General features: G+C 36.7%; 1 protein-coding gene across 1 annotated transcript in view; it reads left to right on the forward strand.

Annotated features, from left to right (window-relative positions):
- Positions 1 to 18,667, forward strand: part of LOC150094273 (transcription initiation factor TFIID subunit 12-like) — a 108,797-nt gene that overhangs the window by 26,027 nt on the left and 64,103 nt on the right. Inside the window, exons 2-3 of the mRNA XM_090412324.1 lie at positions 12,301 to 12,384; positions 14,334 to 14,473. Of these exons, the coding sequence (XP_090268450.1) occupies positions 14,372 to 14,473 (102 nt within the window). The 5' untranslated portion in view covers positions 12,301 to 12,384; positions 14,334 to 14,371. The remainder of the gene's footprint in view (positions 1 to 12,300; positions 12,385 to 14,333; positions 14,474 to 18,667) is intronic.

Consider the following 18,667-nt stretch of genomic DNA (forward strand, 5'->3'; position numbering starts at 1 on the left):
TGGACAGAGGGACGAATTCACGATGATTGGAGTAGAGCTCTAATAGTACCCATATATAAAAAGGGAAATAAAACTGAATGTGAGAATTACAGAGGTATTTCCCTACTGAGTGTTCCTGGCAAGATCTATGCAAGTATACTTGAGAAACGGTTGAGAAGAATTGTGGAAGGAAAGCTTGGTGAAGAACAAGCTGGATTCAGGCCAAATAGAGGCTGTCAGGATCAGATCTTCACTTTACGAGAAATAGTCGAGAAAGCATGGGAATATAACAAAGATCTGTATTTAAGTTTTGTCGATTTGGAAAAAGGCATATGACAAGGTGCCAAGAGAGAAGCTATTCAATACGCTGCAGTTATATGGTGTCAATGGGGCATTATATCAAGCAATACTTAGCCTTTATTTGAGTTGTAAGTCAGCAGTTAGAATTGAAGGAAGTACAGGAAGATGGTTTAATGTTAAATCTGGTGTGAGACAAGGATGTACATTATCCCCTCTGTTATTCATTATCTATATGGATCACATTATGAAGGAAAGTGGTATTAAACATGATATCAAAATTGGAGATGTTAATGTCAGCTCTTTGCTTTATGCGGATGATGTTTTACTTCTAAATAAATCAGCTACAAGTCTGCAAGATTCTCTGACTAAATTGAATAGCTGTTATAATAGATATGGTATGAAGGTCAGCAATAAAAAGACAAAGACAATGAAAATAGGCAGAATCATTGAAAATGTCAACTGTGTTGTGAATGGAGAACCTGTGGAACAAGTAAAACATTTCAGCTACTTAGGCACGATTTTTAGTGAAGATGGTAAATTAAATATAGAAATAGACAACAGAATCAGCAAAGCTGGTATGGTGGGAAGTCAAATGAATAAATTCATATGGAATAAGAGAGAAATTAGTCAGAACACTAAATTAGTTGTATACAAGACAGTGTTCAAACCAATTTTAACTTATGGATCTGAGAGCTGGGTCAGAAATAAAACACTTAACCAAAGACTAGAGACTGCAGATATGAGAGTCCTGAGAAAGATTATAGGCGTGAACAGATGGCATCAATGGCAATATCATATTAAAAACGAGGATATTAGGAAAGAACTTGACATTGTCAGCATCCAGGAATACGTTAGCTGAGCTAATCTCAGGTGGTATGGTCACCTAAACAGAATGGGTGAAGAAAGATTAGCAAAACAAGTATTCTCTGCCAGGTTGGCAGCAAAACGACCCAGAGGACCAAGATATAGGTGGATTGATACGGTACAAAGTGCCTTAGATGATAGAAATATAAGATCTGATAATGTTGGAGTCTTGACAAGTAACAGACTGATTTGGAGGAAAATTGTAGATAGGAAGTTAGTAATGATGTAATTTTTTTCATGTAGTACTATCATATCCTGTACACCCCTTGAGGGTACATGGCAGGAATTTGATGATGATGATGATGATGATTTTCTTTTCATGTTGTATTTTTCAAAATGTCATAGTTTGCCGACCAAAAAGCTTTTGCAATCACCACTTCATCAAACAATTCATCCGTGTTTATTGCATTATTTGCAAGAGTTTCATTAATTTTTTCACCTGAAGCTTTAATTTCCAACCAAGTTAATTCATTGTTGTTTATCCAAATAAAAGATTCTGCTCCACCAAAGCTGTTTTCCCAAAGCTCAATGTAAGAAAGACATCGGTCATAAAATTTTGTAAACTCTTGTAGTATTGTATTAATATTAATACTTCCATTATTTTTCAGTATTCTAAAAAGCTTTTTTGCTTCTTGAGGTATAAATTTATTATCAAGCCTTTCCTCAAGATTTGTTTTTAATTTTCTAAGTTTAATGACAATATCTGTTGCACTCACTTTTGTACTTTCCATAATCAAGATAGATTTGTTAAACAATTTGAGTTGCCCTTGCACAAACCACAAATACATTTCATCACAATCATTATCAAAGAACTGTTTTATCATCACCGGACATTGTTCTTGTGAAATAAAATTTGATTTCAGTCCCTCATATATATTTCAACTATTCTGTCAATAGCAGGAAGTAGTGAAAGAAAACGGGTGTTGCCATGTTGAAGAACCTTTTTATACTGTACATCTACAAATTCACAGAACGCTTTTAGTTGAGTGACTCGAACCATATAAATGTGGAAATATTTATAAATTTTGACTACTAAAGCTTCTAATTCAATAGGTAGAACATCAACTGCAGTTTGAAGACAGTTGTGAACGATGTGAGCACCGCAACCAATGTCCAAATATTTCTTCCTAGTTCCTTCTTCAATCGACTATAAATATTGTTTTCTCCTCTCCGTTTTACACCCCCAAAATTGGTATTGCAGTTATCTCCACAAAATCCAATAATTTTTTTTGTTATATTATGAATTTTCATAACTGACATTAAATGGTTTGTCAGTATTTCTGCAGTTTCACTAGGAACTGATTGAAAGTCTAAAAGTTTAACTTTTACTCCACAATCTGGTGCAAAATACTGCTCAACACATGGCACAGTTTTAATTTCTTTCCTGTTGTTAGAATCAATTGATATCGTCACAAAATTTGTTTTGATTAAATCTTCACAAAGTTGTTGAAACAACAGTGGCTCAATCACATTAACAATGACAGCTTCATGTTTTGTTCTACCCAGTCTAAACTTTGTTTCAAAAAGCTTTGATATCAATTTAGATGAACAATCGGCAGACTTAAAGTTGAGATTGTGAATAGCAACATGAAATGTAAAAGTTGCTTCTTTAGCAGCTATTAAAAATTCTTTGTCACTTGGATCGGCACCTTTAAAATATAACTATCTTTGAGGAAGTTCCTGCCGCTGCTAGACTAGCCTTATGTTTCGCACATGTCAAGTGATTTTTTATGTCTGAATGCTCATCATGAGCCACAGAAAATTCTGAAGCACTGTTCACATTTCACTTTGTCATATGACCACGAACTTTTTTTCAAAAACGGATAATCCTTTTTTAATTCATCCGTAAACACAGTTTCTTTTTGGCATTTTGGAGTTAAATTAACTTAACGAAGTAAAAAAAATCGCAAACAACACGCCGAAAAGAAACACTGAGTAGCAATCTAAACTCAACCAAGATTGCGTGTGCTCAACAATGACTTGCAATGCAGCGTACAGGCCAGAATCAAAGTGGGGTATTCGTGTTGCCTAATCACCATTTTCCGAGGCTGCACTTTTTGTACTGCGTGTATATTCTGCACTTTAAAATTTTTACCAAATAACCGGGACAAAATGACAAACTGGCCGAGACCATACCTTCAAACCGGGATGTATGGTGAGCCTAGCTAGTCTCCCATTCAGTTCAGTGTCCTAATATCTAATGCATATGTGAAACTTAAATATCAACTTATTAGGTGGAACCCTGTCCAATGCCTTTGTAAAAAAAAAAAAGGGGGGGGGGGACAATATATATACTTCTACCTCATCAACAGCTCTTATTAATTTATAAATTAAATATACCAAGAAATTATATACAGGTATCCCTTGCTTAACGCGTTGAAATTAATTGCGACAATCCCTTTATATACACGGCAAGAGTTTTAATTAACAAACCTTTAAATTTACCAAAATTCCACCAAATAAGATTCTCATCAGTGGGAGCCAGACCCAGAAGTGATGATACTAAGGCAAAAGCAATGGAGAAGTCATATTTACCTATACGAGTTGCCAAAAGGTGTACCACCTTATTAAATTACTCTGGATTTAGAGAAAGATGTTGGAAGTTTTTTTCCACTTGATTAGACTGTAATAAATTTAGTTAAATTCTTATATTGATGGTTCGAGGACTGATCCCTAGGTACACTACTTGTGATTTTAAATCTAACAAATTCACATCTCCATATACCAATTTGATTTCTTTCTCTCAGCCAACCACTTATACCAGTCAATAGTTCATATACCAATCCCATATTATCCAGTTTATGCAACAGCCTTTCATGTGGTATCCCACAAAATGCCTTTGCGAAGTCCAACAGTATTATAGTGTCTCCATAGGGATTTTTGTCCAAATCAGCCACAGCATTATTATGAGCAGATTGCATAGACATGACCTCCCTTTAGTAAACCATGCTGTTCCTTTCAAAGTATAGCTTATCTCTCATCCAATTTCTGCATGCATGTTTTTACTATTTTTCTAAAATCTATACAGCCACTCCTGAGATGTGATAGGTCAGTAGTTAAGTATATCAGTGTTTTTGCCACCTTTGTGCAATGGAAATCATTGTACATTCTTTCCATTAGCCGAGATTAATTAGGAAGCATGTCAAAGGCCTAGACAGTTCATTTGAGCATTCTTTCAGTGCTGATATTCCTCCCCCCCCCTCTGCCTTTATTGCAAAAATTCTTATCCAGGTTATGCAATGCTCTAGAACAGGGGTTCCTAAACATCACACCTCTGTGTAGTGTAATCTTAATGTACACACCTCATCTAAAAATCCAAACATTAAAATTAACACAAATGAACAGTGAACTTTATTTTTAATAAAGATATATAAAATACAAATGTTCAAATAGAACAAAAATAATTATTTATCCTAAACATATATAATTCTTCATAATTCCTTTAATGAGATGGATGTTGCTTCTTTCAACCAGTTATGACAGAAAATCAAGGAACAGGCTTTGACAGTTCTAGATGAATATCATGTCTGGCATCCAGTCAATTTATAATTATTATTATTTGACACCTCCAGGGAGTCCAAGGACTCATCGAGGGAGGGCACTTGCTCTACAAGTCCATCTCCACCATTCAATCACCAACTGACTGCAAGTACACCAATGCCATCTACCGCCGACCACCACTGGTATTTTCACAGACAATCACAAACATCCATGTCCACTGCGGGATTCGAACCTGCAGCCTTTTGTTCTACGCTATCCACTCGGCCAATCAGGCTGGCAATTTCTAAACTTTTTGTTCACACTGACTAATGTTGAAAATCCAGATTTGCATAGGTAGGTTGCACCAAATGGGATTAATGCTAAAAGAACATTGCTTGCCAAAACTTAGATATGCAGTCATTTGGAAACACCAGAATTCATTAAGATTTTGATTAACAAAATTTTGCCTTAGCAAAGATTTTTGCATTATTACATTGCATTAGCCAGGCGCAATCAGCCCGGGGGGGGGGGACTTTTGGCCTCAAGCACCACATGTCGCCCTGGGCACAGTCCTCTGTGACTGTCTGCCACTTTCTGGTCTCCATCCCGACAGCCTACAGGTCTTCATTCTCGGTCTCCCTGATCAGGGCTGGACCTCCAACACTTATCTCACAGCTTTCAGAACCCCATACAGTACAGGTTCCCCAGCCACTGAAGACGCCGGGCTCGCAGCTCCATCAAGACGTCTGCCGAGTTGTATAAAGCATGTATGGCAGCATTGGACTACCTCCTCCAGACTCCGTCTGCCATGATCCCTCTATAGATATGTTGTAGCATCTTGGTCTCGAATACTCTCAGGTGATTGGCTTGTCTTGCTGTGAGAGTCCACGCTTCAGCACCGTAGAGGAGAACAGGCCTGATCAAAGTCTTGTATAGTCCCACCTTTGTAGTCCAAGACAGCAAGCGCGAGGCGAATGATAATAGGCCACATTCGCAGCATTTACCTGACTCTGGACATCAGCCTCAACTTTGTTGTCTTCAGTCACGAAAGAACCCAAGTACCTAAATACCTTCACCCTCTCAAACTGTGCAGCTCCCTCTGAATCTTGAGGAGCATGGCGACTCATAAAAAGGTATTTTGTCTTCTCGGAGTTTATCTTCTGCAGCTTCTTCAATAACAGTAACCAATGCCGCTGTGTCGTCCTGTTAATGCGGCATGACGTTCAGGTCATCCACATAGCCAAGAATCCTAACTTGCACCCCCCCCCCCCCCATGTCGACTCCACCTGCCACTTGCTGTGTGTTTCTAATTACTTTTTCCAACACACTAGATTGAAGAGAATTGGAGAAAGCCCATCACCCTGCTTCACACCGGTCTATACTTGAAATGGGTTCAACAGGTCACCTTCTGCTTTCACTCTCGAACCAGCTACGTACACCTGCACCATTTTTCGGAGTTTTTGAGGAATTCCCAGCTCTTCTAACACCTGCCATATTTTTGGGCGTATTATTGAGTCATAGGCTTTAGAAAAGTTATGAAAATATTATAAATTTCCCAGTTATATTCCCAGCACTTTTCAAAAACTTGGTGCAACGTGAAGAGTTGGTCTGTTGTAGAATGGTTCCTCCTGAAGCCCTTCTAGTAGTCACCAAGGCACTCTTCTGATATGGTGTGAGGTGCATTTGCATGATGTTAGACAGCACCTTGTAGCCAGTCGACATAAGTGAGATGCCCCTATAGTTGCCGCATTGAGCCTTATCTCCTTTCTTATATAATGGGGTGATCAGCAACTCCTTCCACTCGTCTGGCAGCCATTCTTCTCGCCAGTTCATCAAGATGAGCCGGTGCAGCTGCTCCAGCAGGATGTCCCCCACCATTCTTCAGGAGCTCCGCCGGTATGCAGTCCACTCCTGGAGCCTTATTATTTTTCAGCATGCAGATAGCATGAGTAATCTCACTAAATGTCGGCTCTTCAATAAATGGTTCAGCAGTATGATAAAGAGTATAATCCTCCGATATTGGCATTCAGCAAGTTCGTGAAATATCTACACCACCGAGCGAGAGCATCTTTTAAGTTTGTTAATAGATTTCCACTCTCATCTCTTATGGTTGCCACTTGTGTCTGGCACCCTCGCATGGCTTTGATCATCCGGTATATCTCCCGTCCATTATTCGTTACCCTATTTCTCTGTATACTAGCTACTTTCTTATTAAGATACTTCTGCTTTTCCCTGCGTAGACATCTATTCACCACTCTTCTCACCCTCTCATATGCAGCTTTCTTCCTACTATCCGCTAGGTAGTTCAATAGTACTTCCCTTCATTTCGCAGTTCTTCACACTCTCTATTAAACCATGCTTTTCTCCTCCTCTTTCTGTTTCCCACAGTTCTTGAGGCAGCTAACGCAACCGTGTTTTTGATGGTGTCCCACATCCCATCCGGATTATCCTCTTCCTCCTGTAACTCCCCAAAACGATTCTGTAACTCTAACTGGAAAGCCTTCTTACCTTCTGCTGTTTTCAACTTGTCCAGGTCCCATGCCGATCATATGGTAAGGCACGTGGGCTTCTGAACCGCAATTCTATGCCTGAAATCGTAGGCTACCAGATAGTGGTTGCTATCTCCATCTGCTCTTCTGAAACTTCTCACATCCGAGATGGAGCTGTGGTGATGTCGATACACTAGTACATGGTCTATTTGGTTAGTAGTTCTACCGTCCAGTGATCTCCAGGTCTGCTTGTGGATGTCTTTATGCACAAACATAGTGCTCTTTACAAAGCATCCTGTAGCAGCGGCAAAATTCGCAAGTCTGATCTCGTTATCATTGCACTCCTCATGTAGGCTCTTACTACCCACGAAAGGGCGCCACACACGTTCTCTCCCGAGCTTCGCGTTGAAATCTCCCACTACTAGCTTAATGTCATAGGACAGTAGATTAGCACAAGTACGCTCAAGCACTTCGTATAAACAATCTTTAGCTTCCTCCGAGCTCTCTTCATTAGGCGCATAACAGTTCGCAACGTCCCTTAACTCTAATAGTACACAGCCGATTGTTTGTTCACAGGTTCAAAATCTAAAATATTACACAAAAATTTATCACTAACTAAAAACGCAGTTCCGAGTACTTTTCGTCCTCTGTCGTCACCACTCTAGTATAGCAAGTACCTCTGATTGCGGGTCGAGCCATGACCCGGCCATTGCACCTCTTGTACAGCACAAAGTCCAATTTTATACTGTCGTAAGACATTCGTCACATTAAAAAGAGCTCCTTCTTTCACCAAACTTCGTATATTCCAGGTCCCAAAACGATTAATAATCATCGTTGCAAAGGCATCCAAATTCCGAGGCTTCTGTGGTGCTTGTTTCGTAACCAATAGTGTTTTTACAGGAGGTGTGGTTGGCCCCTCGCTAACCCTCCCCTTATATTAGGATTCCTTAACTAAATTGAGCAGCATGTACTAGCGACTGAACTCCTTAAGTAGTTGCATACAACAAAGTACTGTAATAAGCTTCTACTCAAATTAGGCTTAGTTGCTCGCACATTCTCTACCACTACAGTTTTATAAAATATACTCACTAAAAACCAATAGACAATTTACAGAAACCTATATGCAGTGTGTTCAACCTAAACATCATAATTTTAAAAGAAATACTCCACAACAAAAATATTTCACTAAAACGCGTAAACAACTTTATACAGCTAAATCAACTACCAGCCAAGCGTCACAGCATGTGGCTGTATTATAGTTTGATAAAATCATCATCCTTCTTATCAGAATCATCCATCAAATCCAAATTGATTTGATTATCCAGATATATGACTTCAACAAGTTGGCGTAAGCAAAAGCAATGTTGTTCCTCTTCCTCCACCATATTACCACTTGAAACTAATATTTTGGGAAAGGTGGATTTATTGCAACAATGCATATAAGAATTATTAGTCATTGTCAAGGTTACCTTACACAAAGACAAAAAAAGAAATTGTTCTCATTTAATCCATAGATTCAGGAAATATTTTGGAAAATGTGTGATGAAAAGGAAAGAGTGAATAATAATGATGTGCTAATGTTGTATTATCTTTCAAGATATGCTGGGGCATCCTACAATAGCAAATTTAGGATGCCCTCTGCCACTCTTTACTCATACTATATTTCAGTATAAAGTTGGCTACTCACTCTGCTTGCTTACACTGCCAACTTTTCTCAGTTGTGTGTAGTGATATTTCTTAGATCAAGAGCAATTGATTATTGGTGGTATTGAGTTTATTAAATTACTTAAGGATATTACAACTTACAAAGGATATAAGTTAAATTATGCTTTAATCTATAATTCAGATATTTCAGAATTGGTTGCCATTTTCACAGGAACTTAAAATAAAGACACGTGCACGCAGGCACTACACACAGTAAATGTGTGTAGTGCCTTAAAGACGAAGCAGTAAGCTGTTGTTTCTCCTATAGACTTACATCAGAAGACCTTCAGCCATTGGGCTGAAGGTCTTCTGATGTAAGTCTCCCAAATATGGGGCAGTCTCATGCAACCAAATTAGTTGAGGTTCGGCATGTTTCTTAGGGCTGAGACTGATTCCATGAATAGCCTTTCAAATTTGAATGTACTATGGTGTATTACTGTGGCTTTCTTCCACCGTATTCTGTGGTGTGGTATTGAGTGTTGACCATTGTCTATATGAAATGTTACATCATCAGAAATTTTATCCAAAATGCAAATTTTTCAGTTGCATTGAATATTGACATTTTTAATTTTTATAGTATAGCAGTATATATTCAAAAGATAATACTTTTTTTTTCTAACTCATTGTATTTTGGTTTACATATTTGTTAATTTTTGTTTTACTGCTGTATCTGGACAATTTTAACAAGCATAATAGAAATATTTTTATTATTATTGATCTAAATTATATTAGAATTAGATATTAGAATTATTATTGATCTAAATAACCATACTTGGCATTATGCATGATGATTACATACTTGATTCTTAATATTGTCAACAATAACATATGTTGAAGGTAAAATAATCATGTAGGTGATTTCTGTCTACACGATATCTGACTGTTGGGAATACTTTAGTTTCATTTTTGTTTTTAAAGCTATGCTCTTGAAATCAAATATTTGATTTTGAGAATTTGATGAAATATAGGATGGCCATATTTAAAGAGGAGATATTCAGAGCCCTGTAGCAAAAAATCTATTGTAAGAAATTCACCCAAACTTAGTGTAAGTACACTCTGGAACATGGGGTTTTGATTTTCAGAAAAAAAAAAAAAAAAAAAGTACGAAATTCTGCTACCAGCAGACAATTGGCACTAGAATCACTAGACATTTTCATGATCTCACTTTTCTACTGACGAGTTTGTGGATATAAGGAAGACTGAAAAAGATTTGCATCGTTCTGCACATTCCAGTAAGGTGAGATTCATAGCACTTCAAAAGTGAAGTGCTATGAATCTCACCTTACTGGAATGTGCGTTGCTAGTCAAGCTTTACTATCAACATTGCAGTAACGCTAATGCTGTGCTTCAAAAATTCCAGTGTTTGAAGGATAAGGGAAAAGGTCCAATGACAATAACATATCTTAGAAAATCGATTCTGCAATTTGAAAATAGCAGATCTTTAGCAGTGTGAGGCCAGGATGAGGATGCAAACAGATTATTCCTCAACAAGTTGATGAAGTTGCAACTGCCGTTGTGGAACACGGAATGAATAATGCACAAGAGTCCAGCAGTGCTCAGGCAATATCAAGGCAACTGGACATGCCATACTTAACTGTGTGGAAAATCCTGCATCAGACGCTGAGGTTTTTTCCCTACAAGATCTCCCATACTCAAACTCATGGTGTAGAAACTCGACTGCAGTTTGCCCTGACATTCTTAACTCGAATGCACATGGTTGATGCATGGCTGTGGAAGATTTTGTGGAGTGAAAAGACACATTTTTATCTGAACCCACACAATTGCTTTATTTGGGGTGCGAATAATCCTCATGTTCCAACAGACCTCTGTACACTCATCAAAAGTCATAATGTAGTGTGGTTTTATTGCATTGTTTATTATCACTCCATGCTTTTTCAAAGAACTTTGGCTGACAGGACCAGTGACTTGTACCGTCTCTGCTGTTAGGTATCGAAAGATGCTGTCCAACTTTGTTATTCCACAACTGCAGCAGCAAAGATTGTCTTGACTCTACTATATTCTTGTAGGATGGAGCACCACCTCACATTGGTTTGCCAGTACAGCTAATGTTACAAAAACACTTCACAGAACACAGAGTAATTAGTAATGCATTTTCCACAACATAAACCATCTCGTTTGCCTGATTTTAACCCTGTGGTGACATTTGGTTGTGGGGCCATCTGAAACACATGGTGCATGAAGGACATGTTCCTGATTTAGCAACCTGGAAAAACAGAATAATGTAGCATGTGAGGCAGATCAATGTAGATCTGTTGCTTTCCGCTGTAGAAAATGTCATTCACAAAATGCAGTTCTTAGAACATCTGAAAGGAGGACATATTGAACCACATCTGTAGTGGTTATATGAACACGAAATTTGATTTGTTGTGTCTCTTCTAGCTATTACTGTTTAATTAATCCCAAACCATGTGCTTATAGTGCAAAATGTCCCCTGGTGGCAGAATTTTGTACTATTTTTGTTCTCTGAACACCTCCTCTTTAATTATGGCCACCTTGTATATGTTAACAAGTTCACCTCAGCATAATTCCTTTATGCTTGGCATTAGTGAAGGTTCAAAGTACAATTTAGGGTCATCTTGCCGAGTATAGCCACAATGACCACTGCGAAAGTATAATATAGAGGAAAATTCACTTGAAAGAAAAAACAAGAGTAAGAATTTTTTTTATTGATTGCATGATTGTTAACACTTTCATTGCCAAGCTGAAAATTGGAATTTTGTGTGGTGGCCAAATTTTTTTTATTTTTTTATTTAGTTAGCGACGTCCAAGCGATAATGCGTGATCGGCCGTTTGGTGAGAACTCGCATCGCGTTATCGCACGATATCATTCGTTGCCAAGCTGAAAATTGGAATTTCATGTGGTGGCCAACTTTTTTTTATTTTTTTTATTTAGTTAACGACATCCACGCGATAAACCGTGATCGGCCGTTTGGTGAGAACTCGCATCGCGCAATATCGCATGTTTGGCAATGAACATGTTAATAGTAATATACAACTTTGTAATAGTCATGACAAATAAAATTTATATGTTGGCTTGGTTAGCCAGTAGGCTGCGAGTTCAGATTAAACTGCTGATATGTGATCACGAGAGTTACTTATCAGAAGAATCCTAAATGCTTGAAAACGTCTATTTAGTGTGTGCCTTACTCAGATCATCTAACACCCCTAGTGCTAAAGTGCTGTAGTCTTGTAACTTTTCTTAGGTGTGATTTTCATAATAAAATTAATTTTAAAAAAATTAGTTAAAAAGCTTCACAAAAATGTACATAAACATTTTGAAAATGGCCAGCATACCATTGTTGATTTGCTGGTTTGCTAACATTACAAGTTTTTCATTCCTATTCATGTTTATCTTAGTAATGTTCAGTTGGTTTATATTTGTGTTATTGTATGTTTCTTACATTATTATCACTTCTTACACTTTACATATTATGTTTTCACTTTTATACTGCCTGTCTTTCAGTGTTGTTTTAAGTGCTCTTTCCAAAAAATCCTTGGTAATTCAGAAGATTCTGCCAAATGATTTCTTTCCTTTCAAAGATGTCTGGTATGTATATATCAATATCTTTCAAAATGAATGAAATTAATAAGAAAATTTTTAGCTTTTTGTGTTGTTATTAGTCTTTAGGGTTTGTCAGTCATGTTAACTGTATCAAATAGGCCTTGCTAATCAAAATTTTATTTTTTAAAAAAACTGAAATTTTATTGTATTAGCTTTTCATATATATTTACAGAACAACTCTCTTCACCAACATTCCCCATAAGCTGTGTGTGTGTGTGTGTGTGTGTGTGTGTGTGTGTGTGTGCATACACCAATCAAAAAGGGTGTGCACACGTCTAGTAACTGAGTGCACAAAATTTGGCTTTCAGAATTCTAATTTAATTTTTGAATGAACTATAAAAATTAATTATATGATAAATCTTGTCACTTATTTTATTTAATTTCTCCAATGTCTTCACTCCATTATTACTATAACCCATTCCAACTTAATATACTAATTAGTTACTTTTAGTTTGCATCATGTGGGTGAACTGATGCTGATGTCACCAAGTTGCTGAAGCATATCTGTTTAGATGTAGAAAGTATTTTACCTTGAGTATAATAAATGTTAAAAATACCAAGCAATTTTAAACCTGGTTTTACTCCATTTCCCAAGTAAGCAAACAGACAAACAAGTCAAGTTTGCGCCTGCAAGTGATGCAAGTCTAGTTGATCCTACAGGTAGTGCAAGACCAAGGCAACTCGTGGTAAAGGTGGCATAAACTCTGATCACTAATCTTAATATTTACCCTTAATGCCAAAACACATCTCCAAGAAGGGGATGCACGATGATTTGTATTAAAGGCAAGGGGCCACTACCCAGACCGGTTTTGACCTTTATTGAGGTCTCATCAGTGGGAGCTAGGCTAGAAATACCAAGATTTAGTAATACAGAGCTTATAAGTATTTTACCAGAACAAGTTACCATAAGGTGTTTTAACCTTATTAAATAAAAATCTCTGGAGGAGATATAAATGTAGAAAGTATTTTACCTTGGGTATAATAAATGTTAAAAATACCAAGCAATTTTAAACCTGGTTTTACTCCATTTCCCAAGTAAGCAAACAGACAAACAAGTCAAGTTTGTGCCTGCAAGTGATGCAAGTCTAGCTGATCCTACAGGTAGTGCAAGACCAAGGCAACTCGTGGTAAAGGTGGCATAAGCTCTGGAGACGTCGAAATCCAGATTGAAATGAAAAAAGAAGTCCTCAACTTCGTTTTTTTGGGGGGGAACGAGGGTAATGATCAACTACCCGGGTGTGAAAAGAAGGTGCTTTAGATGTAACTCGGAGGAACACCTTGGGGCAGATTGCCCTCGAATACAATGCAGAAATTGCAAAGCATCAAAACATAAAATAGAAAGCTGTACAGAACCTTGTCTGAAGTGTGGGGATCTGACCTACAAAGTGGATACATGTCCAAACAGGACACTCTCAGAAGCAACTGGAGGGACCATAATACCGATTAGGGCTACACCCATCGGGAAGCCTGAGACAGTATCAAGGAGCGATTTTCCGGAGCTCTGTCAACAGGCTGAAAAGGGAGCATCAATGGAAAACACAACCTCCACAAAAATCCAAAAGATACCCAAGGCAAGCCACCACACGCATGACAACATTGCCAGCATCAAGGTGGCAAACCATGAAACGTGCAGGAAAGAGGAAGAAGTCACACCCAGCGCCCCAACAAAGCGCACAAGAGAAACGGAATCAAAAGAAAAGAAAAAAGCGAAACAAAGCAGCCTGATGTCATCGGAGGACGAGACAGAGTATACCCACACTACAGGTCGACGTCAAACAATAGGCACAAAGCCCCTCGACAATGACGTAACAATGCTAATAAAAATTCTTACATTCATGTTATTTTAGTATAATGAAATTAAAAATGCAATATTTGTATTTAATATCAGAAAACACATTACGTAATGATAAAATTTTTCTTGTTGTTATTGCCAGTTTCTTAATGGAATTCTAAGAAAGAATCACAGTTTGACATGTCCACTGGAACATCCACTGTGGCTACCCCTTCAGCTGCTGCCTCCACAGCCATTGTGCCATCAGCAACAACCACAGTAAATGTAGCATTAACATCTACAGTAAGTCATTACAAAAAGGAGGGGGGAAAGAAAGAAAGAAAAAATGTTTTTATATATATATATACAATTTTTATTTACAAAACTAGTGTGCATGTAAAGAATATTTTCTTTTTTTTTTTAATTTATGGTTATTCTTATAAGTTCAAGGCCAAATTACCATGATAATTGATGATATATCTCAGACCTTTTGCCTTAAGCTAAATCATAACAAATAAATAAATAAAATAAAATAAATTCCTCTCCCATAATATTTTTTTATTTATAATTGCCAGAAAATATGCCTGTGTAGCACAGTGGAAATGATGTTCACATTCATAGTACTAGGCTGACTGAGGAAAGCCCATTATAGGTTTAATACTATTTGCTGACTAGATGAACTTTTTCTAAACCTTCTGCCACTTCAGGAAGTGGTAGAAGGTTTAGAAAGTAAGGCATGGGCAAGTTTGGTTTTCTCCTTGGAAATTGGTTTTTAATGCTGCATCTCAAAAAAATCTACCATAGAACTCACTATTACATTTACTAATATTAACATTAGGATTTAGGACCATAAGGTACAGCAGTTATCTGAGGTACTCTGTTCTCCTCCTTCCCTTGGATAAGCCTTGATTCTGGGTTAGCTTGGGCTCACTATTAGTGAAGCTTGAATAATGGAGACTGGCTGTTCATCTGTCTTTAAAAAGTTGTAAGTTTTAAAAGAGGTAAACCGTGAGTAGACATATCGGTACACAATAAATAACGGAAAAACTCACATAGAAAGATTATTTATTAGTATAATTTTCGTCACCATCCCAGTCAAAAGGCAGGAACTATTAAAACACTGGTTCATTGGGCCCACTCCTTTTGTTCTACAGACGATCTTTTACAGAAAGAACTACAATACATAACTTCTTCCTTTCTATCTAATGGTTATAAGAATTGCTTCATTGAAAGAACTTTGAGTAGTTTTAATATGTCTTCCTCTTCAAACACAGAGGAAATAACGCGCATTACTATCCCTTATGTACAAGGCATCAGTGAACGTATAGCAAAAGTTTTAAAACCACTGAATATTTTTGTTGCCTTTCGACCGTTTAGAAAAATCTCCACCTTTCTCACTTCTCCTAAGGACAAGCTTCCACATCTTAATCATCCAGGTGTCTACCAGATTCCGTGCGCTTGTGGATTATCTTATTTCGGACAAACTGGAAGATCTGCCTCTATTCGGCTAGAAGAACACCAATCTTATATTGAATATTTTAAACCTGAAAAGTCTGGACTTTCTGAACATGCCATCTTCACTAGACACAGAGTTCATTGGAGAAAGACAAGAGTTCTTCACAAAAGTCAGTTTCTCATGGAACGCCTTTATAAAGAAACATGTGAAACTCTACTTCATTCTCCTAACTTAAACAGATCTGACGGCTTACGTCTGTCCCCTTTATGGGAGATAGTACTTTACAAATCAGCTAATCTTTCCTAACTTTTTATTGTATTAATTTTTTTTTTTTTTTTTTTTTTTTTTTTTTTTTTTTTTTTTTTTTAAGGAAAGTTATTGACCTTTTTAGTTATCTTACACCAGCTACTTAGGTGGCGTTTTTTGGAATTGTCAGTTAGTGTTTAATGTACTGAGGAGAAAATTATACTAATAAATAATAATCTTTCTACGTGAGTTTTTTTCCGTTATTTATTCTGTACTTTAAAAAGTTGGTTGGGGCTAAAGGAGCTGTGTACTCCATTCAGGGAATAAAATGTGCTTCAAGAATTATTTCTTTTTACCAAAAAAGCCATGTAATTATTAACATGTGCTCACGGGAACCACATAAACAATATTCACCTCACATAAGTATCATTTGACTGTTACATGTGTTGTATACAAGCAGCTCTCATTAAAGCAAACTCGTAAGGCCAAAAACGGTTTGTTGTAATGAATTTCTTTTGGCACAGTATCAATGCTCTGATAATTCAGCCAGTACTTTTCAAGTGTTTGTCATGGTGATTTCTCTCCAACAGTGTTTGTTATAGAAAAAGAGTTAAAGCGATTACAAAAGCCTGTAATCCCTTGGAAACAACACAAAATGGCTGAAATATGTAATTCTTTAGTGATCATCAGTGGTTTAGGATTATAAATAAAGCAGCATTTAAACCATTGTTTTAAAACTAGAAATGACTTAAAAAGTTGTGAAATTGCGCGTCTTTTTTTTTTTTTTTAATCAGATTTTAAAAAGAGACATTTTGACTATTAAGAAATGTAGTTGCATATACTTTGTTGAAATAATCTAATAAAATGAAATAAAATATGACTGATATATTGTTTGGATATTAGCCATATTTACCATTTTGGTAATGATATCAGTGAATGTGTGTGTGAATGTTTTATTTTGATGTAAATAGATGTTGTAAATTATTGATAATGCTTTTAAAAGTAGCCAAGGTTTGAATATATATAAAAATATGTTGAGTTGAGTATTATGTAATTGACAGTGGGCTAGCGTTTTTTTTCTTTGTAGCAGAGCAGTTGCAAATTAAATCAATTTCCTTAGTGTAGGGAGAATTTTTGGATATATTACACAAGAAAATGCTGAAGAAAAGTCCGAATAATATTCTACTGAAGATATGTACCTCTGGACAAACACATCTGTTGATAGCCATGAACTAAGCAATCAGCATGATGTCATGCTGCATTTGTTTTTGAAAACAAAAAGAATAACAGCTAGTTAGCCGAGGAGAGAGAGAGAGAGCATAGCATAGACAGAGAAAGGAAAATTTGAAGTTATGGAATAATATGGATTCAAAATTTCCATAAATTGAAGGAATGAAAACTTGTTTCATTTTACAAGTGCATGGACATGCAGTCTTTTACTGGCAACTGATATACTGATATTTTCAAGATACTTCTTACAGGAATCTGTTCAGTTGATGATATAAGGAAATGGTTGATAATTCCTCACTGGTGATTGGAACAGGAGAAACTAATATATACTTCCATTATGTTATGCAAGAAGTCGTATTCTTCATTTTGAATGGAAGTATTGTTTGTAAATTCTCTTAACTACTGGGAGTTAGGGCTATTTTGTTTCTTCAGTTAAATTTCTGCTGTCTCATGTTGAAAGTGGAATGGATGATTACTAATAAACCTTCACAGAGATTGCAGTATATACATTTGATATAATATATCTGCTTTCTCTAGTCTACTTAGAGAACTAACTCTTGAAAGTTTACTTGAATTTGCTTACAGTGTTGGTGGCTAGTTTATAATATTAGTATAGAGGCATCTCCATTGAATCCAAAGACTCATTTTGGGAGGGTCCACGCTAAATGCAAAGTTTATCCTAGAACTATAAGGAGAATGCTTGAGATTGCCACCTAACAGCTAGATAACCTCTTAGTTTTTATGTGAAGAGTTATCATCATTATCAAATTCCTGATATAAACCCTCATTGGGTGTACAGACACTTTGATAGTATTACATGAATAGTTTACATTATTACTAACTTCCTGTCAACAGTTTTCCTCCAAAGCAGTCTGTTATCTATCAGGACTGCATTGTTGTCAGATCTTATGTTTTGGTCTTAGAAAACCAAAAGCCACTTCTAATATTGGTTCAACTAAAGCTTGATCTTCCTTTTGAGTATTTTTTCATGTCATCCTGGCAAGTAACACCTATTTTGCTAACCTTACCTCTTTTATTCTGTTTAGGTGATATCACCTGAAATTAGTTCTGCTTACACATTCTTGAATGCTAACAGTGTCATGTTCCTTCTTAATTAATATCTTTATTTCTAATATGATTCTGCCATTGATGTGTGATGTTCACTACTTTAATTATCTCAGAACTCTCAGATCCATAAAATAAAATTAGTTTGAACACTCTCTTGGGTACAGCTACAGGGCCGTACTAATGCACAGGTGTGTGAGGCTTTAGCTGGGGGGCCCCAAAATATTAGGGCCAATTTAAGTGCTCCAAACAGTGAGGGGGGGCACCCCCAGAGCACTCAGGCCCTGCCTGCCTTGGGAAAAGTGTAAGTACAGCCTGACAGCTACTTTAGTTTTTGACTAATTTCTCTCTTATTCCATACAAATTTATTCACTTGACTCCCTTCCATACCAGCTTTGCTTATTCTGTTGTCTATTTCCATATTTAATTTATCATCTTCACTAAAAATTGTGGATAAATAGCTGAAATGTTTTACATTTCTATAGGTTCCCAATTCATGA

This window comes from Typopeltis vanoorti, chromosome 22, assembly GCF_054136105.1.
Source record: "Typopeltis vanoorti isolate ZY-2024b chromosome 22, IOZ_Tvanoo_1.0, whole genome shotgun sequence".
NCBI lineage: Eukaryota > Metazoa > Arthropoda > Arachnida > Uropygi > Thelyphonidae > Typopeltis > Typopeltis vanoorti.